Here is a 25,987-nt window from a genome sequence, read left to right as displayed (position 1 = left end):
GTGTGTGTGTGTGTATGTATGTATATATATGCCCCATGTGTGTGTGTGTGTGTGTATGTATGTATATATATGCCCCATGTGTGTGTGTGTGTGTGTATATATATGCCCCGTGTGTGTGTGTATGTATATGCCCCATCTTTATCCATTCATCTGTTGATGGACATCTAGGCTTTTTCCGTAGTTTGGCTATCAAATATATTTATCTTCATCAGTCTTGTTCCCCTAATCCTTCACTAGTGAGGAAAATGACAGGGAAGTAGTAAGTTGTAATAGAAAGATAGCTTTGTGCCAGAAAGACCTGGATTTCACTCCTAGCTAATCTATCTTGGGCGAGTTGCTCCATCTCATAGGGTCTCAGCTCCTCAGTTGTAAAATGGGTGAAGTACCACCTTGCGTGATTGAAGTGAGCTGTGTTTACATCGCACATAATGTGTATATCCTATTACCAGCCACACTGCTAAATACTGTGTTTGGTAGTGATGTCCTCACTGAAAAATGGTATGGGTAGGATTGTATATGTGAGTGAGAACCACATCGCTAATTGGGAATATAGTGTTGGGTGAACTGTGGAGGAAATGGTGGTCTCCCTGGACTAGAATGGCTAAGAGCTTGGGATGTAGGAAATGGCAATGGAAGAATAGCTTATTTACCACAGCTCGATATGGCTTCTTAAGCAGGTACAGTGTTCCATGTTAAAGCAAATGTATCTAAATTATTTTTTAGAAATCTCAAGCTGTGAACTAAAACAAACAACAACAACAACAAAAGAATTCCTCTATTTCCACAATATAAACTGATAATGAGGACATGTTAGGATTCATGCTGCAGGTTAGGGAATGTACATGGTGTGCTATCACACCAGCAAAGATTAAAAGGCAAACTTTGGCGTTTTCTAGTTTATACTGAGCCTCAGATCTCTACACACTTGACATACTGCCTCAGAACTCGAGAGAGGCATTAAGACAACATAGGCACACCATTTCCTGTTAATTTTTATTCTGACTTCTGTAGTATGTCCAGCCCATTCTCATATCTGTCTGCTTGAAATTCATAAATGTACATCCCTTTGGGTGTGTAGGGCTCTCATTGTGTAAATATCAAATTATTAGTGTCTGTGTACTTATAATCCTATTCCCATACATTTTTTTGCACATCTATTAACACTTCAGTTAATCTGTAAGATGCATGGCAACTTTGACTTGAGATCACTTGAAAAGAGTCTAAAAATTCAACAGGCAGCAGCCACAAAATCATCTGGAAAGAACCAAAAATAAGAAGATAGCACACAATAAAGCTGAAGCCATTGACTGGCTTTGATCACGTAAGCTAGGACCTGCAGGCACCTAAGCTGAGAAGCATAGAGGAGATGCATGGGGAAATAAATAAGAGAAAAGACAAGCAAGCAGAAGCAAAAAAAAAAAAAAAAAAAAAAAAAAAAAAAAAAAAAAAGTAAAAAGAGATGAGAGCAATAAAGTACAGAGAAAGTCAATAATAATAATAGTTGTGGAAATATGAAGTATCCTTGGGTAAAATGACAACCAAGAATGGGAAATAGCATTAGGGATTTTTGAAGATTTCTTCTAGCTCATTAGGCTGAAATCCTTTTGTAATGCATCAGGACCATGAAGGAGGTGGCAGAACGAATGCGTAAGTAGCCTAGTAGTCTCGTGCCCGTCAATGAATGCACACCCTACGCACCCCCTGGCCTAGCAGTCTCTCAGAGCAGCGCCGTGTTGGTATCTTTCCATCAGACTTGTGCAGATTTTTCAGGCCTCTCACCACACTTTCCATAAGTGACAACTGCAGCATGTATTTGCTTCATATCTCTATAACTGCACCTGCATTTTACATAGAGCTAGAAAAGGAGTGGGGAGTGCTCGTTAAACTCAATTGAGTTCCAAGATGTGGACTCCTCCTAAGATGTTCTTGTAGCTTTCTACTGCAATCCATCAGCACCTATCACTTTTTTTTCATTAGAGAAAAATGCCTTGAATTCACTAGCATAAGCCACTTTTACACCACTCTAGGAGAATTTGGTACAAATTTGATTGTGAGTGTGAGCTGTTACGATCTAGGCAAGTATCTCCTCCTTGCCCCCTCCCCCGCTCCTCCCCCCCCCGCACATAAAGTGAACCCTGTGCCATCCTGACCATAGCTTTTACCAACCTTAATATAATGTTAAAAATATGACAAGGTAACACTCTTCATAACCACCCATCGAATTTAACTTTTAATTGACATGATTTCTAGCGATTTGGTTCTTACCAAATTGTTTCTCTCGTGAGCCCCAGTTGCCCACTTTATGGGAGGAGGAAAGGTTTTCGTGAGATGTTTTAGTCCTCACATTCAGCTTGCCAAGTCTGTCCCCTCCCCTTAGTTTTCTGCTCCAAGATTTGGGTCTTCTTTCTCTTCAAATGAAAAATAAACATCGATTGTTGAGGAAATATGAAACTTGTATTTGTGCAGGAATAGTCATAAGAAGGCACTTTCTTCCTTTGTGTCTCCAGGGAAGCTGTGGAATCCACCCCTCTGTGCCTTAGCTCAGGTAGATCCTGCCCACCCTCCGGATTTATCAGCACATCTGAGGTTACTCAGGGGAGGGTGTCTCTAGAAAGGTAAACGCTTCACATGTTACATGTTGCTTCAGATAACGTGTTCTTCAGAACGCACCAAAACAGGCTGTTTGAAAAGCATTTGAGGTGAGTTTTATTGCAGGACTTTAGAGGCAATCACAGCCCTAGCACAGTATGAGGTTGTAGTCTGTGTAGTGAGCGGGTACACACAGCAGCGAGCTGGCCGGACTGTCGGAGCCAGGCCGTCCTTGGCGGTCAGTGACGCTACCGGAAGACATACGGTCCAAGTAGAAGCCATGTGTGTTACGCTTAATGGAGGCCAGCATGTGACTGGAGAGGGGTCTACTTTATCACTTAAAACACTCATGCGTCTCTGCCTTCTCTCCTGTTCTGTTTTTGTCACTCCAGTTCAGGCCCTAATTGCCTAATACGTGAGTTACCACTGTGGCCTCTGGGAACTTGATCTCCTTCAGAAAAGGAGCGTGTCTTAACCATGATTTGCAAGACCCCTTATAATCTGGCCTGCTCTTGTTGTGTGGCCTCATCTCTACCTCGTTTACTCCAACAACACGGGCCCCTCTGTCCCTCTTTAAACCTCCCAAGGCCCTTATGCCTCTGGGCTTTGCACTTGCTGTTGGTCCCTTTGCCCACAATACTTTCCCCTTAGATAACTGCAAGGCAAACTCCTATACTTCCTGCTGGTGTTCCTCAAAACGTATCTTCTCATGGGGACCTTTCCTAGCCAATTTCAACCCCCCTCTACTCTTAGTATTTCGCCCATTCCTTGTTCTCTCTTTAATTTTTCTCTTTAGCACTTCTATCTATCAACATATTATACGTTATATTTATGTTATCATGTTTATTGCCTGTCTCTCCTAGGATAAAGTAATCTCCATGAGATTAAAAAAATTTTTTTTGTTGGTGTTTTGTTCACTGCTCTATCCCCAATGCTTGGCACCTACTAGGTGCTTGGTATTCACTGATTGAATTAGTAAATTCCTTTACCTCCTCCTCTCCTTTTGTCTTCCTTCTGCTTTCAGATAGTGCCACATCATGCCACCAGATCAAATGATTATTTTTGGCCACATTCGTCTCAACCACTCTGTCAGTGTTCCATTGCCGATTGGATTAAAATTTGTCTTTCTCAGCCTAGATTTAAGGACTTGAGCAGTCTTAGATTCACTTTCTGGCCCAATCAGCCTCACCTAACCGGGACTTCTATTTGGGAAGACTGGCCTACTTGCTGGCCCCAATTTTGTCCAGCATGTTTCCTCCCCACCCCCACAACCATTATCCAAGTACAGATTCCGATTTAACTAGCCTGTAGATACAGGTAGCATAACACGAGCAGCAGGAACACAGACTTTTTGTTCTTGACTCTACCCTCTGACATAAGACCTCAGTCTTCTGCACAGTAGCCTTCCCATCCACTGTCCCCAAGGCTCCTCCCCTACTGTTGTGACACAAAAGCAGTGCAGCTGTAATCACCATGAAGCCTCTACCCTGTTTTCCTTCTGTGTGTAGAGGTCTTCTGTCCCTGTGAGGTACCTCATTTTCTCTTTTGGGGCTGCCGACTGTGAGACTGCCTCTGTCCTACTGGCGGTTTTGTCTCATGATCCCAAAGGCACCAGTTCTCCAGATTGGGGCTGGGTTGGGGGCTTGAAAGGGAGAAAGCCCTTCTCTGCAAACCCTTCTTTCCTCCTTCCCTCCCTTCCAGAATGTCTACTGGGCTCTTGGTATGTGTCCGGTAGTATACTTGGTGTTGGATTTTAAGAAACACACAGAAGAATCTCCTTCTTTTTGTAACTCTATAATTTTTTTTTTTAAAGATTTTTATTTATTTATTGAGAGAGAGAATGGTAGAGAGAGAGCATGAGAGGGAAGAAGGTCAGACGGAGAGGCAGACTCCCTGCTGAGCAGGGAGCCCGATGCGGGACTCGATCCCGGGACTCCAGGATCATGACCCGAGCCGAAGGCAGTCGCTTAACCAACTGAGCCACCCAGGCACCCTGTAACTCTATAATTTTTTAAAGATTTATTTATTTTAGGGAACACAAGTGGGGGGAGGAGCAGAGGGAGAGAGAGAGAGCGCGCGTGCGCACAGAGCCCAACGTGGGGCTCAATCTCATGACCCTGAGTTCATGACCTGAGCCAAAACCAAGAGTCAGATGCTCAACTGACTGAGCCAACCAGGCACCCCTGTCACTCTACAATTTTTAACCCTGGGACCTCTGGGGAATAGTTCTGCTTTGCCATTTGTTTGCAGCCCCTTGTGATCCAGCTCCTGTGGTTTCTTAACACAGCCATTGTTGCCACTCCTCATCTCTGTGGATGCCCTATCCCACCTGATTCTCCAACCAGGCACACACGTAGAAGTCTCCAGGCTTCAACCCGGCACCCAAGGACCCATGCCAGTGGACCCCTGTGAGCCCAGTGACTCTGTGCCCCGCTGAATATACCAAAGCCAGCCTTAGGAGATCTCAGCGTCTGCTACATAATGAGATTTTTGGACTGTACGCCACTGAAGTGCCCTCAATTTTTGAAATAAATACATCTTTTAAGGCCCGATTCAAGAATTTGCTTTTCTGTTCGGTCCTTCTTACTGACTCAGCCTCTGAGGTCTTACCTTCCCCTGAATGATGGCTTTCATTGTCTAAGCTGTTCATTTAGCATTTAGCCATGTGTGGCCTTCTCTGTTAATGACCTTCCCCCCCACCCCGCCCGAGTCCTTGTCTTCACAAGTGGCTTGCCAGCTTTTCCTAGGAAGGACAGAAGCTCCTTCCTCTAATTCCTGCCCTGCACTTAGCATCGCCTTATCTTCAGAGTGATGGCTAAAAGTATTTATTGACTCAATACTTAAAAATATGCTTTGGACAAGTCGGTGGTTAACAGATTGTTTCAGCCACATGGAAAACTCGTTTATGTAAGGCACCTCAGGCCATCATGGCTCCAGAGGACGGGCATGCGCAGGTTTAGGTGTATTGGTATATATTTGAGCACTGCGTGAGGAAATTTCAGATATTCTGAGGTATCTCTGGCACTTAGAATCTAGGGTGTCGATGGTGAGGGGCTATCTCAGAGGAGTTTAGCCCTCACCAAGTCCTTGTCTGTCCAGAGGACACAGCATGCAAACACATAGGACCTTGGCATATGAAGGTTGTGAGCTTCCGATATAGGCCAACAGTCCTCAGGCTGAGGGCTGGCCCCTTTACCACAGAGGGAGCTCTCCCTGCAGCAGACCCTGTGAGGCTGCTTTGAGATGATACTTGAGCCACAGACTCCTCCAGATGTGTGGCATTTTTGCTCCTTCATCCGGGATTTTGAAATCCTGTTGTCATAGAGAGACTTACTGATGTAATGAGGAACCACAATAGGGGTGCAGTGGGACTTCAGCTAGCCACCCTCCTGGTTTGTCCAAAGTGTCCTGTATTCTGTTTGATCCTTAAATCACATAAGTGGAACTTCCAGATAATGTCATTTTTCATTTTTCCTAATACCAATTTACAGATTGTATCCCAGGCTCCCCAGAGAAGCAGAACTTGCCAAGTATGCTTGTCATTTCTTCTAATTAGGTTTTTAAATAAATCAAAGAACTCTTGTTTTCATTTACCTTGGATTATACAGCGACAGTGTTCTTGTTCACACTGCCCATAGAGGCAATCCCCACTGAAAGGACACTGAATTCCAGACACTCCAAAGGCTTAGGAGCTTTCCTCCTCTCCTCTTTACTGAGCATTCCGTTCTCCCACCCTTGGAGAAGAAAATAGGATGGCCTTACCTGTGCCCTGTTGCCTCTCCCAGTTCTCCCTCCTACCAACATGCCCTGTAGACTGAGCTCTGTGTCTGAAAGGGAGCAAGAAGGGAGGATGCAATTCTTCTTGCCTTACTTGCTCTTTGCCTGATTCCCAACCCTTCCTTGGTTTCTATTCCTTGGCCTGATTCTTTGAATCTGGGATCAACCAAGGGGCTAAGCAATCAGTAGGAAGAAGACAGCTAGGCCAGAACTTGATGCCCATTCCCCCAGCCCCATCCTCCCCCCATCTTTTTCTGGTTCTCTGCTCCATCAGGCCCCTTCCCCAGACTGCCTTCTCTGCCTCCTTCCCTGCTCCCAGGATTGGGTTCCCAACCCTTCCCCGGCCATTCATCCTTTTATCACTGTGGCTCTATTGCAGAGATGGAGCTAATGGAAGCAGTGATTCTTTGCATTAAGTCTGTGAGCCCAAGCCTGGGAACCCTGTCTGGGGAGAGATGCTGCGAGCCCAAACTGTGTTTGGCCAGCAGCAGGCTCTGGTCTCTAAGTTCTGCTGAAGCAGGGAGACCAGGAAAGTGTTGCCCTGCCAGCTCTGAGGATTCTTGAGTATTTCCTCCTCCTCCTCTTCTTCTGATCTCTGGTGGTTAAACCTGTGGATGTCTGTGGGGATGAGGGTGGGGGGTGTATCCTTATAGGAGAGAGAAGGTCAGCAGGCAAGATAATTTGCTTCATCTTCGGGGAGAAATAAGGTTTGGTATATGCCTTATCGGGAAGGGGCACAGCCAGCCTTGTTGTACATGTTTCTTGGGGGTCACAGTTCACACTATTAGGGGTAACAATTCAGTTGCCTTGGACACTAAGAAGCCCCAGCCTTTTTACAAATCATAGGCCTGTGCAGCTGGGTCTTGCTTCCCTTCCCTCCTTCCTCTGTCCTCTCTTCATTCTGTCAAACTCTGTTAACTACCCCCAGATATTCATTGCTGCTTAGGGAAAATCACACCTCTGGCTCAGAGGAAGAAAATACAGCTTTCTTGGGTGCCTATGGATCCGGGACTTATGACCAGAGGTGGTGGGTGGGAGGGCACTAGATCTTAAACTCTTTGTCAGGAACAATTAACATACTTTCTACCCCTGCTTGCCTTGGATCCTTCTGTCCCAGTTCCAGTGGTCTAAGGCTGTGATAATTTTACTTCTGTGCTTGATAGGAGCTGAAGTTGGGGGAGGAGCTGTTACTGCTTTGAATGCCAGAGTGCCCGCTACATGGGGAAACAGAGGGCAAAGTCAGAACTTAGAATGTTTTCTCTTACCATCACCATGAGTCTGCTAGTGGGATTATGCCCACTGACTGGACATACAGCCTATCATTTTGTTGTTACAGAACAAATGTTGATTCTGGTGTGATGGGATATGGTCCGTATATCCTATATTGTCTTACTTTTCATAGATGTTACACACACACACACACACACACACACACACTCACACAACTGACAAACTAATGGATTTCCTTTGGATACTAACACAATCAGAAAACTGATTAGTAAGAACTTAGTAAGAACACTGAAGTTACTTTACTTGATATTTAAAACAGTAAGTCTGGCCCTTAAATTCATTGAAGAGAGTGAGTTTTTAAAATTTGTAAATTTTAATCTGTAAACATGTGGAACTAATGACATTTTTGGTTCATCACTTTTCATAGTGAAGGAAGCATCGGTTTAGATAGGAGTTCAGTTGTTTTTTAAAAAAGTTAATACAGTCTAGATTCTGATATTTTAACTTTGTCTTTAGTTTAAATCTTATAAATAAAAATTGTAACATAACGAAGCACAAAAAATTCTTTGTTTTGAGCAATTTCTACCCACAGAAACTTATCATCCAGCAATTTCGAATAACTTTGACCAGTTGAAACATAGTCATAAACCAAGAAGTCAGCAGTTAAAATTTCTGATTCACTGTAACAGTTTTTATCAGTTGAGGAACTGAAACCCATGTATTTTATTACTTTGGAAAAAGGCCTTCATTCAGAATTTGCTTAATTTTGCATCTGATCATAAACCTGAATTATCTGATTTCTTAGATTATAAATGGTTTAGAAGCTGTCGTTGAAGAAATTGAAGGCGACAAGAGACAGGCACAACAACACTGAAAGACTATCTAGTTTGTTAGAAAATAAAAGTAACTTTCTTCATAGTAAAATGCATCGTGTTATAGTGGTTATGAAGAAAAATTCAGATTATGGTCTATATATCCTAGCTCTACAGTCACGAAAACATATATGTTATGAGGGTCTTTTAAAATTGAATATTGTTTAAATAAAATTGGCTTTATAACTTAAAGGACTTTACTTCATACATTATCATCTGGAGAACATTGTACTTGAATTGTTCCCTGTGAACGATGTTAGTATATTTACCTGCTGTCCTGGAAAGCTGAGAGAAAACATAGCTTAACCTTGTGGTTCTCAAACTCTTACTGTGAGCTCAGATCCCTTATTCAAAAGAGATTCTGACTTAGAATCCTGGCAAGGAAGAGGTATTCTGGGTCCCCGCACCAGCTTGGTGCTCTTCCTACAATCCTCAGTGACCTCTTAGGAGGCTCGGAGAGTCCCTGGAGCTCTGCAGGTGCAAAGCCAGACTGGAGCAGGGCTTATTGATAAGGAAGGAGGCTTGTTGGGTGTGCTTAAACAACCGTAGCCCATCAGGGGTTGCCCACTGTGAGTAGAGTTGCTTTGTTTGTCTGCAGTGTAATCTACCAGGGGTTTTGTGGATAACAAGTAGACTGGAATCCACCCCAGTTTCCTTAGCATCACTGCAACTCTGACTGGCCACGTGACTCCAATGCCCCATGTATTTCCTGCAGGTGGTGCCACCTCAGTGATCTCTGCCCGGAGATGCGAAGGAAACAGGAGAGCAACCTCAATTTGCTTATGGGCATTGTGCTTGTGAAAATTTGCAAACTAGAATCTTGTTGCCCTGAGTGCTGCCGCCGCTTCTACCAGGGCCCCTCCTCGCTCTTCCCTCTCCCACCCTTTTCAGTAGTAGAGCTGAGACACTTTCCAGGATTGGGGCTAGATGCTTGAGTTTCCCTTATCCTTTGTTCTTTGCAAAATCAATTGATTGTCAAACTTATTTAATGTTCCAGACCATGTTCTTTCCTCAGGCAGAGGAGAGCCGTCTGCAAGCCGGTAACTAAACCTCAGTCAGCGGGTGTCTAGACTGCAAGTGGAGTTGCTGGAGGGTTCTGGGTGCCTCGTGGGAGGCAGATAGCTCTTTGCATACCCCATATTGAATGCGTGGAACTGTCTGGGAGGGAGCCGGCTGAAGCTGCGTTCCCGATACCACCCCTTCCAAGGGGGTGGTTTGCAGTCCTTCTAATCTTCTTTGGTAGCAGCAATACCTCAATTTTTGGCTCCCAAGTTATATCTCCGCAGGGAAAACCACACATCAGAAGAGGGCAGCTTGCCAGCAATCTATACTAGTACCTTTCCTAAGAATAAGGACTCAAGGCCTTTCACACTTGGATGATTTGATTCACTATTTCACAGATTAGCTTTGTTATATTAAGCTGCTTTCAGTGCTCAAGCCCCAGAGTTACTCATGCAGACCTACCTTCTAGCCTGTGCCTTGTGGGGAGGCCTGAACATTCATTCCTCCTTTGGATTTTACACGGCATGGGCAGGATCAAGATTCTCCCTGTTCCTCTTTCACCCTGCTGCTTGGGTTTGTTTTTGTTTTTTTGTTTGTTTGTTTGTTTTATTGTTAGAGGAGAGATACACCTCCAAAAGTATTTTTATTGGGCATTGAAACCAGTACTGACCATCCAAGAGGCCAAACTGTGTCATGTGGACAAGCATGAGCTCAGAACTAGCCTCCCCAGCTCTGCTGTGTCCTCATTACGAGACCTCATGCACGTCACTTACTGTGCCACAACTTTCTCACCCGTGAAATGGGAGTAAAAATACTACCAATTTCTTAGCTTTGTTGAAGGTTAAGTGAGTTACTATTTGTGAAGAGCTTCTGAGTGCCCGACTCACAGCGAGTCCGGCATTCGTGTTAGCTGCTCCTGCTGCTCTTATTACTCTTGATTGTTACTACCAGGTGGAAGAGTGAGGCTTGTCTTATTACTTTGCTGAAGATTTGGGGGAAGACCCAAGTAGCTTCGTAGAAATTCCTGCCTGGGTTGGAAGCCTAAAGTGATTATTGGCCCCTTGAGATGTCGGCTCTTGGCAGTAGGGAAGGAGTGCCTGTTTTGAGCTGAGACCTGATTCTGCATGTTGGTCCCGCTGCTTACCTACTGGCGTAAAAATGTAAAAAGACAAAAACAAACAAAAAACCATAAAAATGGAGGCGACTAATGCCTACGTTGTTAGGTTATAAAACTTAAGAACGACAGAGTAAAGAGCCTGGTTCATATTATATGCTCAGTATATAGCAGCTATTATAAGTATTCTATTTTGGAGAAAAAATAGCCGCCCTAAGTCATCGAGATACGGAGGTAGGAGGTGGGTCAAAAGACTAAAGTTTGCCCTATTTTCAAATGCTTAAGATGGTGTTTTAAATTTGCTTATGTTTGCTTTCATTATGTATACTCCCTTTAATGCCAGGGAGCTCTCCAGAGCAGCCTGTTAACGTTTCTTCTTGTATTTTGAATTGAATGTTGTAGAAATCGGCCCTGAGGAGGAAGTGTGCGGTCTGTAAAATCGTCGTCCACACCGCCTGCATTGAACAGCTAGAAAAGGTGAGACAGCGCCACCTGCTGCAGTGTTGGCTACATTGCAAGTGTTTGGGCTTCTAAGACAAGCTGTCACTTGCTATTTCCAACTTTTTCAAAACCGTGCCCTTTGAAAACACTGAAAGACCGACATCGTTACCAGACTAGCAATGGAAAACCAGTGTTCCAGGTTAATTCGTCCTATTGTTTGCTGAAGGATAATTCGGTATCATTTTATGTTGCCTCTTGGAAGGAGGAGTGGTAAGGTTAGAGAGAAAAACCTGGTACACGAGATTTTTTTTTTTTTTTTTAGAATGACAAACATTGTTGTTCACCCACAGAATTTTCCGCAAGATGTTTTTTTCCTTAAAGAAAAATCTTCTTTCTTTAAGCAAAAGAAAATCCATAGCTCCTTAAAATCATTATTTAGATTGGTCTGACCTTTTGAGTTTCTCCGTCCTAAAGTGGCTGCAAGGAAGAGAGCCAGGTCAGAAGGCAGCTCTCCTTTCTTCCTTGGGGGCAGCGTTCTGCTTGCACAGCACAAATGTGTGGGTGGGCTGCAGGTGACATCCTCGTGGTGTCTTGCCTCCAGAAGAAGTAGATTCTGCAGAGTCCATGGATCAGTCACTTGCAGGAAAGCAGAGGCTCCAGCCGTGAATGTGTCGTCTGCCGCCTTCTCTTTCTTGCTTCTCCTGTCTTTCCACGCGTGAGTCCCTGTGTTATCCGTGTTCTTGAGCTGCCATGTGTGAATGTGTTGAAATGTTTTCATTCCCTGCCACGTACATTATTTTCATGAACACATTACCGATTGTTGCCAACTGCTATTTTGTAGGGATGGCTACTAACATTATATATACATTTCTTTTTGCTGTTCCAATCCCACTTACTGATGTCCTCTTTCATTTCTGTACTCCTTTCACCTTATCAAGTAACTAAAGAAGATGGGCATGTTACCGGGAGACCCGCCTATCTAAAAGAAAGGCAGTACTGAAGACTTAAAGAAGAATTTCAGTGTGTGAATCGTCATCATCATATTAAATATTTCTCAAGTTTATGTTGTCCTACTTTTTAAAATCTGAAACGTAGCTGGGTGGTTTCAGCTGCCTTACATACTTTCTCTTACTCTTTATCTCTTTTTCTCAAATTTACAGTGTGAGAGGAATATTGTTTAGAGATATGTTGATTTCATCAATGAGAATGAAGAGACTTGGATTGGAGATAGAGGATCACCTGGGGTCTCTATAGATTGTCTAGGGTGATGATTGGAAGTGTTATACTGTGTTCCTTATCCTTTGGGTTGTTTTGTAGTCTTCATATATGTCACTGTTGCTTTGTTCAGGTAAGTCAATCTAGTCCGGTGCTTATCCCTAATGTAATACACTTTTCTTTTTAAATGACAGATTAATTTCAGATGTAAGCCAACATTTCGAGAAGGGGGCTCCAGATCACCAAGAGAAGTGAGTGTTTCAGAACTTGGCTTCAAATACCTTTATTTCCCATTGTTGCACTGGGCTAACAGACTTTCACCAGGGATTAAACACTGAAGTCTAGCTCCCTCCAAGCCACATCGGTTTCTTGTTAATACATCAATAAATACCATGAGTAAAATCTCCCAGTCTCTTCAGCACGTGTGTACTGCCCTTTACTATTCTAATGAAATGCACTGGGGAGCTAAGGTCCTAAAGAGCAGGTAGGGAGGCAGTGGTAGAATTGAAGAGGTAAGAAGTAAATAGCACTTTATTGTCTTATGGTCCATCTTGACTCCATTTTTCAATTTTGAGTGGATAGAAACTATTCAGGGGGCAGCATAGTTCCCGAGTATTCCCATAGACACTGGAGCCGATTGGTTTCCATACCTGTCTGGATGCTGTGTGATTTGAGGCATCTTACCTCATCTTTCTGAATTGCAGTGTTTTTATCTGCTAAGTCAGTTGGTAGCTAGGTAGATGGAAGAACTACATTCAGTGCTCAGTCCTTGACCTCACGGCCCAGTCGTGAAGACGAACAAGTAAACAGGAAATCATGGCGAAGAGCAGTTGCTCTGTTAGTGGTAAACAGTGGGGGGGACAGGAGGAGAGCTGCGCTTAGTCAGATGGGTTCGTTTAGCTCTTTTTCGAGGAAATGGAGCACATATGGAAAAGTTAGAGAAGGTGAGGTTGTTGGTTGAGGGTCTCAGCGCTCCTGTGTTATCCTGGATAGTCTAGCTCCAGGTCCCAGATGGCACTCTTCAGTTGGCAAAACAAAAGGCTGCAATGAACAGACCCCATCCGTCTTAGAACACAGTTTAGCTGCCCAGGTGTTACCATTGTGTATGGTGCGCTCCCTAAGAGAAAGTGTGGTGTCATTTTTGTGAAATATACGTTCTCCATTTCATTTACATTCCCAGGGAGATTATTTTCAGTTCCACATATAGATTTAGCTCCTTGGAAACCTTCCCAGCTGGTACACTCCTCAGACTAGCTCTGTGCACTGATGAATAGGCGAGAGAGGTAGGGTACCAGAGAAGGGGCTTCCTGGAGGAGGTGGCAAGTAAACTGAGACCCAGAGGAGTTATCTAAGTGAAGGTGTGTTTCGGGGGGACAGTAGTCAGGAGGTGACAGTCTCCTAGACAGAAAAAGCACATGCTCCCAAGCGCAAAAATGAGAGAGAACATAACAAATACGTGAAATCCAAGCGATAAGCAGGGGCTAGGCCATGAAGGTCCTTGTAAGCCATGTTACAAGCTGAGTGTTTTATCATCATGGTAATTGGGGGGGGGGCAATAACTATTTTTTAAAAATTTATTTATTTGAGGGAGAGAGAGAAAAAGAAGGGTAGGGATAGGGGCAGAAGAAGAAGAAGAGAGAATCTCAAGCAGACTCCCTGCTGATGCGGGGCTCTACCTCACGACCCCCGAGATCATGACCTGAGCCAAATCAAGAGTTGGATGCCCAACCGACTGAGCTACCCAGGTGCCCTGGAGTATTAAACTATTTTAAGTAGAATATGTTATTCTGGCTACAATGTGGAGGAAATACCATATAGTTCAAGAGCAGCCATATTGGAGGCATGGAGAGAATTTAAGGGCTTCTTCTAGGGCAGATCTGAACTATGAGTAATATTGAGGGTGGAGATAACTGGTACATATGAATTTGAAGGCAATAAAATTGACAGAATGTAATAATTGATTGGATGCTGGACACAAAGATGGAGGAGCCCAGAGTTAAACCAGACTTCTGCCCTGGAAAACTGATGAGATGTTAGAGAATGAGTTGATTTGAGAATGGGGTGGGGAGGTAAGCTGATGAGTTTAGTTGTAGAATTTTCAAGTGTGTGGTGTCCTTGAGGCCTCAGTTGGAGATGCCCAGTAGAAAGCTGAGTGCGTATGTGAGTTTGGAGCTTATGAAGAAGATTGGGTTAGAGGGAAGACATTTGGGAATCATCAGCACATATATAGGTAGTTAGTAAAGCTATGAGAATAGATGAATGTGTAGAAAAGGAATAGAGAAGTTGTGTCAGGACAGAGAGGGTCACTGACGTTTTAATGACAATGAAGAACACACTGTGAAAAAAGAATGATCTCATTGTTACCAATACAAGATTAGGAGAAAACGTGGAAGGAGGGTAGTTTGGGAGTGGACATTGTGGAGAGAGGAAAAATAGTTGCCCCCGTCACTTGTCTTCTCCCACTGCGTTTGGCCATTATGTCAACAATAGGAAGGTGATGGGCCATACATAGGGTGAGGAAAGTGCAGGAAAAATGATAGGCTTGTGGGCACCCTCAGTGCCGCCCAAGTGCACAACAGCATTGGCCAGAAGATAACTCAGAGCCCTAATGAAGGAGAAAATAGAAAGAATCGTTTTGTGTTTTTAAGATGAACTGAGTGAATTTCCACCTGGGGATCCATATGTCCACGTTTAGCTCCCTGTCCTTTAATTTCTCTTTCTAGAGAGAGAGATAGTTGTGATTGTGTGGGCCATTTTCTAATGCAAAGGGTTATATATTTTTTTCAGTTTTTAGTAGCAGTATCCCTTCTCTTCTGTGAAGCCAGACCCTCCTCCACAAGTATTTTGAACACCTGCTCTTGTCTTTGCAACAAGAACTTGATAATTTCTTCCATTCTTACATCTTCAACTCTCCACCCCTCCTCTAGATTATTTCCATCACCATAAACGTGCTCTGACATCTTCCCTCTTAAAAGATAAACAAACAAAAATATTTCTTAGGCGCCAACTGTGTCTTAACTGCTGTTCAAGTCTCAGTTTTGCATTCATTGCTAAACTTCCACAAAGTGTTGTCTCTATCACTGTTTTTAGTATATCACCTCCCCGTCATTTTCACCTGTCCTCATCTGGTTTCTACTCTGTCCATTCACTGAAATTGCTTTTTTCAATGTTGCCAAAATCTCCCAGATACCAAACCCATTAGATATTTTTCTGTTCTTATTTAATCTTTCAAATATATTCAAATTATCCAAGGTTCCACCCTTCTTAACTATCTCTCCTGTCATGACATCTTTCCTAATTTTCCTCTTATTTTTTTTTTTTTTTAGAGAGTCCTTCCCACTCTCTTTCATCATTCACTCCCCCTGATTCGTACAGAATCCTCTGAGCTTGGTACTTGGTCATATTCTCTCTCTGTCCACTCTTGTTGGGAGAGCTCATCCAATTTCATAGCTTTAAAAATCACGTCCGAGCTGATAACTGCTAACTTCATAGTTCCGGTCCACACTTCTTGGCGTTCCATTTGACATGTCCCATGAATGCATCATGATCATCTCAAACCGAACACGTTAAAATTAAACTTGTTATGAACATCACCATGAAAACTTTTTTTTTTTTCAATTCTTTTGCATCTCAGAAAATGAGATGACTCTTGATCCAGGTCCTCAGTCAAAAAGACTGGGGGATCATCGATTCCCTCTCTCATGTATTCCACACATCTAATTCATTTGCCAGCCTATCAATTTTATTTATGAAATATATTTCAAATCACCTGCTCATCTCCATTTCTGTTGTCAAACAAGCACCCTAGACTAAGACACCATGATCTCTTTTGACTATGGCAGTAGCTTCTTTATGATTCCTTAATTTTCCCCTTTTAATCCGTCAGGATTTAAGAGGGTGATTTTTAAAACAGAAATCAGATCCTATAATTTTTCATCCTAAAATGTTCCATTAGTTTTCATAGCACTTAGCGTAAAACCCAACTCTTTGTCATGGCATGAAAAGCCCTGCATAGTCTTGCCCAAGCCTAGCTCTCCAGACCCATCCAGCTGCCGCATGGACTTTCTTTCAGTCCTTGAGGCATGCATCCAGGTATCCCCCCACGTTCAGACATTTATGTAGTTCACTGTTGTACTAGAAACCTCTTCATGGCTAACTGTTTCTTAGAGTTAGGCCTCGGCTCATATATCATCCCCTCCAAGGTCTACCTTGATGACTTCCTCTGAGTAGGTTACACATTGTTCTTTATCAAAGCACCTTGTTCTGCCCCTTCAGAGCACTTTGTATGCCATAATTATTTACGGGTATTACTCATTTGCTCATTTGTTGTCCCCCTGAAGTGTAAGCTTTGGGAGGTCACTCATGGAATTTGTCCCAAACTCACTGTACCAAGACATAGAGGATGTGATCTGTTGACTGTCTGTTGACTGAAAGCAATTATACAGGAGTTAATTTCTCCCCCAATGCCTAAGAACTCTTGTTCTAAGAGGACAGTCTGAAGATGAAACTTAAGGAAGGCTATGACTCACTTGAGATTCTTAATGAAGAGACCTTCCGTAGTTTACTGAATGTCAGTGAAAGAACAGTCACCTTAGAAATAATTTGGCTGGGTTCAAATCATACCTCTGCGCTTTTCCACTTTCTGGTATCTCCAGTGCAGGGATCTAGAGCAGGGATTGTTGATCGCTGTACCTTGTGCTTTGTGGAATGTCTGACATGTGGAAGTTTGTTAATGAACATTGGTAGGACTCCTCCAGGTGGAATATTTCTGGACCTCGGTTTTCCAAGACATAAGCTCTGTAGATTAGGTTATAATTTCAAGATTCTTTCATGCACTTTATGAGTAATATTAGGAATTGAATTTGCCGTTTGAAAGTAAGTGAGCAAGTGTGTTATGTATTTCTGCTAACAATACTGAGTATAAACCCTGAAATAATGTATCACTGAGATTTTAACACCCATAAGTAATAGCCCTTTCCTTGCCCAGTACTTGAAGATAGTATATGAATAATTCAGAGATTATTGATGAACAATAAAAAGATGTCATGGTGTTAGAAGCCTTGCTTTGCTATCTTAACAGCAGTGTGTCAACACTCACATTTGCAGTGTAAGGATCTCGAGGCTAATTTCAGCTCCATAATTTAGGAGATGTGAATAATAGTCAAAAGGAAAGAGTGTGAAAAATGAAAGTGCTTGGGAGTAAGGATCAGAAAACAGCAGTGATTCCGTAGAAATTGGGTTCTTCCCCCTGATTGATGTGGCAACTGATGTTCCTCCAAAGTGACACCTACCTGAGTTGATCATCAAAAAAATTAGGTTCAGAATTCCATTCCACTCAACACACATTTATTGGATGTTTGTTCAAACTGTTAAAGCAGTGATAGAAAGAATTTCTATTAGGCCTAAGAAGATCTTTTCACAGAAGGATGCCTGACCTCTCAAATCAGATCTCCATATGGGAGGCAGTTGCTCAGTTTCTTCTCAAGGAGTGCTTTTGTTTCACTTTCTCTGTGCCTAATTTGTGACCCAATTTCTAGGAAGAATGATATTAAAAATATTTAACAACTTCCTGAGTCATATAGTAATATTTAAATAAACAATTTAAAAGTGTTCCCTTCAATTCCCTGAACAGATTAAACTACATGGTATTATAAATCTGCTTACCAAGTGACACATATTGCAACATTAATGATTCATTAAGTCAGTCTTATAATTTCTAAATAATTGTTGATTTCTGGAAATTGTTGGCTTAATCTTTTGATTAGAGCTGTCACTAGCTAAATAACCCTATGAGTCAGCCCTGATTTCATAGGCAATTGCATCAAATTCTTCCAACATTTCCCTCCTTCAATTGATAGTCATTAGGTGATTTATAATCTCCATAAGCAGATAATTTCCCTTATCATCAGTGACATTGTTCATGTTCCCACAGTTTTTGCTAAACTAACAGCAATTACAGTAAATTTTTCTCTCTTATAGTATTGTCTGACATTTTTGTATATTCAATTTTCTACTACTGACTGTCATTGAAATCATTTCCTGAAGGAGCTTTATCCCGAGCTTTCACTGCAGAGGAAAGGCATAGTGACACAGGGGTTCAGAGTGTAGGCTCCGTTGCCAGCCTGCCTGGCTTTGAATCCTTGCTCTGGCCCTTATATCAGAAGTCACCGCTCAATACCTTAGTTTTATGATCTCTAAAAGGAGGATGATAATGATAATTCAAGCAAAACCCTCTGATAATGTGCCCTAAAACATTGTGAATTGAGATATGGTATAGTTGGCAGCCGGCCCGGTCCTCCCCAGCCCTGTTCTTTTTCTTTTATTATTATTGTTAACACATAGTGTGGAGCGCCTGGGTGGCTCAGTCATGAAGCATCTGCCTTCCGCTCAGGTCATGATCCCAGGGTCCTGGGATTGAGCCCCACATCGGGCTCCCGGCTCGGCAAGAGGCCTGCTTCTCCCTCTCCCACTCTCCCTGCTAGTGTTCCCTCTCTCACTGTGTCTCTCTCTGTCAAATAAATAAATAAAAATCTTAAAAAAAAAACCACAATGCATTATTTGTATTTGTTTCAGGGGTACAGGTCTATGATTCAGTTTAACACAATTCACAGTGCTCAACCACAACACATACCCTCCCCAATGTCCATCACCCAGCCACCCCATCCCTCCCACCCCCCTCCACTCCAGCAGCCCTCAGTTTGTTTCCTGAGACTAAGAGTCTCTTACGGTTTGTCTCCCTCTCTGGTTTCGTCTTGTTTCATTTTTCCCTCCCTTCCCCTATGGTCCGCTGCCTTGTTTCTCAAATTCCACATATCAGTGAGATCATATGATACTTGTCTTTCTCTGATTGACTTATTTCACTTAGCATAATACCCTCTAGTTCCATTCTTAAGCCAGCAGTGGGCTAGAGTTCTCATCACCTGAGTGGATGGAAGGCTGAAGTGATCAGCCTCACCTGTGAGGTACAGAGGCACAGGGTCCAGCAACTTTATCCCCAGGAGGTGGTGTGGACCCTGATAACTGGGCAGATTCCTGACTTGCTGCCACTGTTCTGAGAGCCACAGCTGGCCATGGGACACAGCATTGTTTGTATGATATTTAAACTTACTCGAACAACAACCACCAGTTGGGCACAGCCCAATCTTCTGAGTATGCTGGGCCAGGGGGATCCCAGTGGCATTGCTCAGGCAACGTGATTTGTTTCTGAAAGAGAGCTCATTGGAACAGAATCCCAGGGACCTGCCAAAAATGAACATTTTAGTTGCTTAATAATGAGGGGATAGAAATGATTTCCAATGTTGAGGGGGTGGGGTGAGGTGGGGTGCTATGGTAGTTAGGGAGGAGCCAGGGGGATCGTAGGGGAACTAAACTAATTTATCAACCAGTATAGAAATATTTCAGTATTTTAACAACTCATGGGATTTTTCTGGTACATACTGGCTGAATAGCACCTCTACTCATAAAAATTCTCATGGAAAATTAAAAATAATTATTACATTTAAAGCATTCTTAAAAGTGCCTGATACACAGTGAGTACTCAAAAATATTATTATTAGCTTCTTTCTGAGAACAATATAAGAATTGTGTCCTTGTTTTATTAAACTGCCTCAGTGGGAAAAGCAAGACAAAATTTAGACTAATTAGTGGGACTGTTATGCTTCTTTATTTCTTATTATAGTTAAAAGACCATTATTCCTCCAGGATCTCTGTTTAGTTTTAACTTGAATTGATTTGACATTATAAGGAGAAATGGAGGTAGCATTTTAGATAATGCTCATGTTAGAGGTATTTTCGTCACTCTGAATTTCATGTGTCGATAGAGCATTTTTTTTTTCCTCAATGTTGATCTATTTCCTGTATACCTGTATACCTACAACAGGGCCTGGCAGGTAGTAGGCATCTAGTAAGTATCTGCTGAATGACTGGCTATATATTAAAGGACCTTTTAAAGGGAAATATGGGTTGTGGCCTGATGATAGACACATTAGTGTCAGGTAAGATGTGTTTTCTCAGAAAAGGGCAAGAGAAAAAAAGAGGAAATATTTTTTGTATATTTGTCTAAGAAGGATGAGTTGTATGTAAGTTTATTTGTGCCATTGGGCCTGAAGACAACTTTCTCTCTCTAATATATCCTAAGAGCAGTGGTAATGGGGCTCCTTAACTCCCCGCCCGAGGATTGATTGTCTATTTGGGAGGAAAAGGAAGTTCTGTGTTTCCTATGGCCCAAGACCAGAATAGACTTTGAAAGCGGATCTAGTTTCTAGAACCCAAGGACAGTTTAAACACAATGTCATTGTACGAACATCACGATGGGCCCGCATTTCTTGCCTCTGTCATCTTTCTCCTTCAGCTCTTCTTTCCCTTCACTTTTCGCTAATGAAAGATCCTCACCCTGTATGTCCTGAATGAGGAGATCTGTTTCTTTCTGAGAACTTAATTTCTTGAAGTTCTTTCTAGTGCAGATGTTTGGTGTCTGGCGTATATAAAGCATTAAATACATATTTGTTTTTAAAAATGGATATTGTTGCTCCATCTTGATCTCCCTCACCTTTTTACCTCTCTGAGGGGATTTCAGTGACCTCCCACATCCGCACAGTGTTCTACTAGGAAGGAAGCAGAGAAATGGCGTTATGGTGTGGCCATGAGGAAGACGTGGAGGGAGGACACAATGAACGGCTTCCACAAATACCAAAGATCACTGGGCATGGGAGTAGCTTCAGTTTTCCAAGCAGATTCATGTTTATTGTTAAACAAATCACTCAGACACGTATTTGGTTTTGTGCTAATAGGGGCTTAGATTATGGTTTATGGAAATCTATATGCTTAAAACATTAAAAAAAACTAATAATGGGATTGACAAATTTAAACATACTCATTTAATTTTGTTTTCCCACAGAACTTTGTGCGTCATCACTGGGTACACAGGCGTCGACAGGAGGGAAAATGTAAGCAGTGTGGTAAGGTAAGGGGCCCGGCAGCCCATGGCCATCGCGGGAGGCTCCCCAGGCCTTTGCAAGCACCCAAGGTAGATGAGTCCTCTCACCCGAATCCAGCGCTCAGCACGTCTCTCCCTTTCTGAAAGGCCTTATTTCTCCAGGCCCCTTTCCTCAGGAGGTGTTTTAGCTGTCGTAGAACTCACTGCGAGAGGCAGGGGTCTTAATCCAGGTATGAGCACATTTTAAGAGAGATGGCTACACTGTTTTGGTGAATTTCATTGTCGTTGGTTAAAAAAAGAACACTGCTTATTTTGCTAAAACCCCTTCCAGAGGACTACTGGCCGGTCACACTCCTGGCTCAGCAGCAGCAAATTCGTGGGTTGTTGAGCAGCTCGGCTTCTGTTGACACACTATTGTGGTTGAGCAGAACTCAACAGAGAAAGGACAACACAGAAGCAAGAAATGTGTTGCTCTCTTAGGACACTATCCCATTCCTGGAAAAAGATGGCCTCCTCATTTTGTGGCTGTTTATGTCTACTCTCTCTCTCAGTGTGACCGGTTGGTAAAAGTCCTCTTGGAGTGCAGGGCCACTGAGAAAAGGAAGGTGGGGGAAAGGGTGGGTCCTCAGGCCACATGCTATGAAACCCCATAGATTCTACATGTTACTGACATGGTATTGATTTGGGTTATGGCTTTTTTCTTTGTACAAAGACCTACTTTAGGGATATAAGGACCCTGTGGGAAGGTTAAACTGATGGTGAATCACACTACAAAGATTTTTTTTTTTTAATTGAGAGTAAGCTGGGCTCAGTAAAGGGAAGTTTTGATTGGGTAAAGCAAGACAATTTGGAAGAATATATTCCTCATAAGTTAATTGACTTTTTGGATCAAGCACTGGGATGAGCTGACCAGCGTAGCATTTTTGACAATAGAGAGATGCAAGGAAATATTGGCTATCTGAGGAGTGTTGAGGGTGAGTGAGACTTAGAAAAGGTTTCATGAATTTTGCTGTTTTGACCAGTGCTGGAAAGAAAATATCATGTTGTAGCATCAGTTACCAAGTTTTTCTTTGGAAGGCTACCTATCTCTGCTTCAAGGGAATGGCCTTCCATTATAACTGGTATTATCTCCTCAGTTCACAGTGACCTTTAGTTGGTTCCTTTCTAGCCTGTAAAGAGGACCGATGAAACAGGTTGAAAGGGGAAGGAGGTAAAAGGAAGATGAGGAGAAGGAGGAAGGAGGAAGGGGGAGTGGAACAATTCTTACTAGCATTTTACATGGTGAGGGAGAAGGAAGTCAGCGTCTTATGTGGTCTTCCTTCATTGGGTCCATCTACCCTACTCTTTCTGGTGTTGCCTTGGGGCTTGTGGTCTTTCTCTTACTTAGTAGATTGTAGACTCTCTTCAACTCTCCCGAGAGAGAGAGAGAGAGAGAGAGAGAGAGAGAGAGAGAGAGAGAGAGTGTGTGTGTGTGTGTGTGTGTGTGTGTGTGTGTGTGTGATAGAAGAAACAGGTATTTAGGCACATCTAGCTTTGAGGTTAGAGATGGGAAGGGTAGGAAGGATCTGGACAAACAAGCTCTTTGCCTTGCAAACATATCTTCACTGGGCAGCCTAGTAGCTGACGCTCCCTCAGTAACTTTTTTTTTTTTTTTAAAGATTTTATTTATTTGAGAGAGAGAGAAACGGCATGAGACGGGAGAGGATCAGAGGGAGAAGCAGGCTCCCCGCTGAGCTGGGAGCCCGATGCGGTACTCGATCCCAGGACTCTGGGATCATGACCTGAGCTGAAAGCAGTCGGCTTAACCAACTGAGCCACCCAGGCGCCCACCCCCAGTAACTTTTAAGCCATAATAGAGTTGGAGGAATTTTATTAAAAGAAAATCAATAAACATATTTTGTGACAGGTATCCCCTAGTGTCACATTATGCTCCCTTTTTTGGCCTTGTCTTCTGTTGGCAAGGTCAACCAAATGGGGGAAAACTGGACTGTTTGTACCCTGAGTTGCTGTGACCATGTCTCCTTTGCTTCCTCTGTTCTCAGGCAGCAATCTTGGCATGCTCACAGCTCTCTGCACATCATAGCTATTAGCTGAGAAGTCAGTGATTCCCAACTTTTCACATAATGTTCCCATAATAATGTATTACTATATTCATCCCCTGTGTATAATCCAGCTGCTCACAGCTTCTCAGAGACTCAGGCAGTTATGGGGTGGGATGGTCTTAGACCTGTGTCTCTTGCTGGACAGTAAATAATCCTTCTTTGGATCCTGGCTTGTACTCTGGATTAGAGGAAAGCTAGTGGCTCTATTTCCATTTTATAGATTAAGGCATTGGAAATTCATTTCAAACTTTGCTGCTATGCTTAATTTTCATAAGTAGGGTTGTACATTCTTACATATTCAGGGACTCTAAACCATCACACACCCTCCAACACACACATACACACATATCCTATATACATTATTCGTAATTTACCCATTGGGATGGGGTGAAAAACAATCACTTCACTTAACAAAACTTTTTTTTTCCCAACTGCTGGTTTGCAAACTTTTGGGGTTGTTAGGGAGTGTTTATAGTTAAAGATGTTGTGGTTTCAAGTTCTACTTTTAAAAATCAGAATAAAGTAAATATTTGGACTGAATTTCTCTTGAGCCTTGAATATGTGTTTGGCTAAGTGTGTGTGGCACTTGAAAGATATCAGATGAGAGAGCTCGTGATTCAACTGCTCAGTTGCTTTAACATTTGCTGACTACCATGAGCTGCCATGTTTATGAACATTATATAATTTCACATTGTTTTCATTCATAGTCTTGTATTACATAAGAGTTAGGGTTTAGGCAGAAAAGAGGTAGCATACTCAAACTTAAATCATGTATTTGATGAGTGTTTAATAGAGAGAAGATTTAAAATGTGTGAGCAGAGTATGGAGAAACTACAAGGGTTAGTGAAGAACTCAGCAGGAGCCATGGCCAAGTCAAGTCTGAAGAGGTGAGGGGGGAGATGGAGAGAGCCCCTTCACAGGAGCTGTAACTTTTAGTCACAAGGCCAGCCCAGGTGACCTACCGGCTGGGGGAATAAATACCCCAACTTCACTTACCTTCAGTATCTCCAGTGGCCAAATCTAGCAGAAACCAGACCACAAGGGGCATTGCTGAGGCAACCCATGAAAGTCAACTTTTTACAATGAGATGTGGGATAAAGAAAGAGAGTGGATTTGGAGAGGCAGTGGGATTGATCTAGCACATATTGTTTAACATAAAGCTATATTCAGTCAGTGATTAAAGGAAGGATGTGTACTTATTCCGCAAACCTATCTCTTACTGATCTGCACCACATCTACACATTCATTCAGTCAAAATTCACTCAACATTGAGTTATCCACAGTACTTTAAAAAAATCAATATGCAAAGAAAAAATATACTCATGATTCTGGCTAATTTGACCTTTCATTTTTGAAGGAACCAAGCCTCCAAACCCAGCTGTATGGTAATTGTGAAAATATGCTTGTAAATCATAATTTGAGCCCTTATCTTTTATTTCTTCATTTGGAAACACATGTAAGAGTCCTAAAAATAGATGAGCTGGCTTTTTGAAACTCAGAATTATAAACTTTCAAACACCAAATCTTGAAAGCAGTTTTTAATACAACAATACGTAGTTAAACTTTGGTCTGCATTTTTGGTACCTTCCAGTTCTCTAACCAAACATGCTACATCATTTTGAATTATTTGTCTGTAGATCATATATGCTATTATATATAGTTTAAACTAAAGAGCGTAGCACTAATTAAATGGGAAAATGTCAAAATTCTTTTTTTAAAATTTTATTTATTTTTATTTGACACAAAGACAGAGATAGAGAGAGAGAGAGCACAAGCATGGGAAGCGGCAGACAGGCAGAGGGAGAGGGAGAAGCAGGCTTCCCGCTGAGCAAGGAGTCCGATGTGGGACTCGATCCCAGGATTCTGGGATCATGACCTGAGCCGAAGGCAGACACTTAACGACTGAGCCCCCCAGGCACCCCAAAACTACTCTTTACTATAAAGAATATTATTAACAACTAATTTAAAGTGAATTTATGGTATAATGTCTAAAATATATATATTTAAAGGAAGTATATTTAATAGCAGTTTTTTTATTGCCAAAAGAATAAAAATAAAAGTTTTTTTTTATTGCTAAAAACCAATAAAGTGGTTAAAAACATTCCATGGGGTATGGTTGAGATATTCTATGAACAGTGAAAAGGGATTAGAGAAAAATAATGGAGGTAAAATGAAAATAATGGAGAATACTGACCTGGGATTATGAGACATGTTCCCTCACCACCTTAAAGCACCATTCTCCACTAATCTGAAAATGTGTGTGCCCTGGGGTCAGCTGTCAAGAGACCCTGCAAGGTTAGGAGCAAGGAATGGAAGTTCAAGAGTGAGGATCTATGCACTGGTTAGGCAGGTTTAGTTATTTGCCTGTGTGTTTGCTATAACAGGGGAATCTTCTGCCTTTAACCTCAAGAGGATCAGTGAGGAGGTGTAGAGTGGGTAACACAACCAGGGCAAAGACATCAAGCCTCTCCAGTAAGCCTCTGCCAACATAGCTCCTGGGAGCCCGGCTTTCCTTTCTGTCCTTGGCTGAGTATCAAGAAAGGAGACAAGGGCAGTCAGTATTCTGCTCTCTGCTTCTATGCATTTGACTGTTTTTGATTCCTCATGTAAGTGGTATCATATAGTATTTGTCTTTCTGTGTCTGGCTTATTCACTGATCATAATGCCCTTCAGATTCATCCAAGGAAGGGGAAACGGGGAAGTAATAGTC

The 25,987-nt window shown here is 42.4% G+C and overlaps 1 protein-coding gene across 11 annotated transcripts in view; it reads left to right on the top strand.

The window, feature by feature from the left end:
- Positions 1-25,987, top strand: part of DGKI (diacylglycerol kinase iota) — a 453,062-nt gene that overhangs the window by 174,166 nt on the left and 252,909 nt on the right. For 10 of the 11 annotated variants that reach the window (XM_073899243.1, XM_073899251.1, XM_025854834.2 and 7 more), the window contains 3 exons: positions 10,987-11,061; positions 12,435-12,491; positions 21,137-21,202. In XM_073899243.1, coding sequence (XP_073755344.1) covers positions 10,987-11,061; positions 12,435-12,491; positions 21,137-21,202 — 198 coding nt within the window. Of the gene's footprint in view, positions 1-9,023; positions 9,038-10,986; positions 11,062-12,434; positions 12,492-21,136; positions 21,203-25,987 lie in introns of those variants that run through there. The other variant, XM_073899250.1, reaches the window with a different exon arrangement.

This window comes from Callorhinus ursinus, unplaced genomic scaffold (genome assembly GCF_003265705.2).
Source record: "Callorhinus ursinus isolate GAN/ISIS: 27379988/994484 unplaced genomic scaffold, GSC_fseal_2.0 scaffold12, whole genome shotgun sequence".
Classification (NCBI taxonomy): domain Eukaryota; kingdom Metazoa; phylum Chordata; class Mammalia; order Carnivora; family Otariidae; genus Callorhinus; species Callorhinus ursinus.
This window is presented reverse-complemented; position numbering and strand designations above follow the sequence as displayed.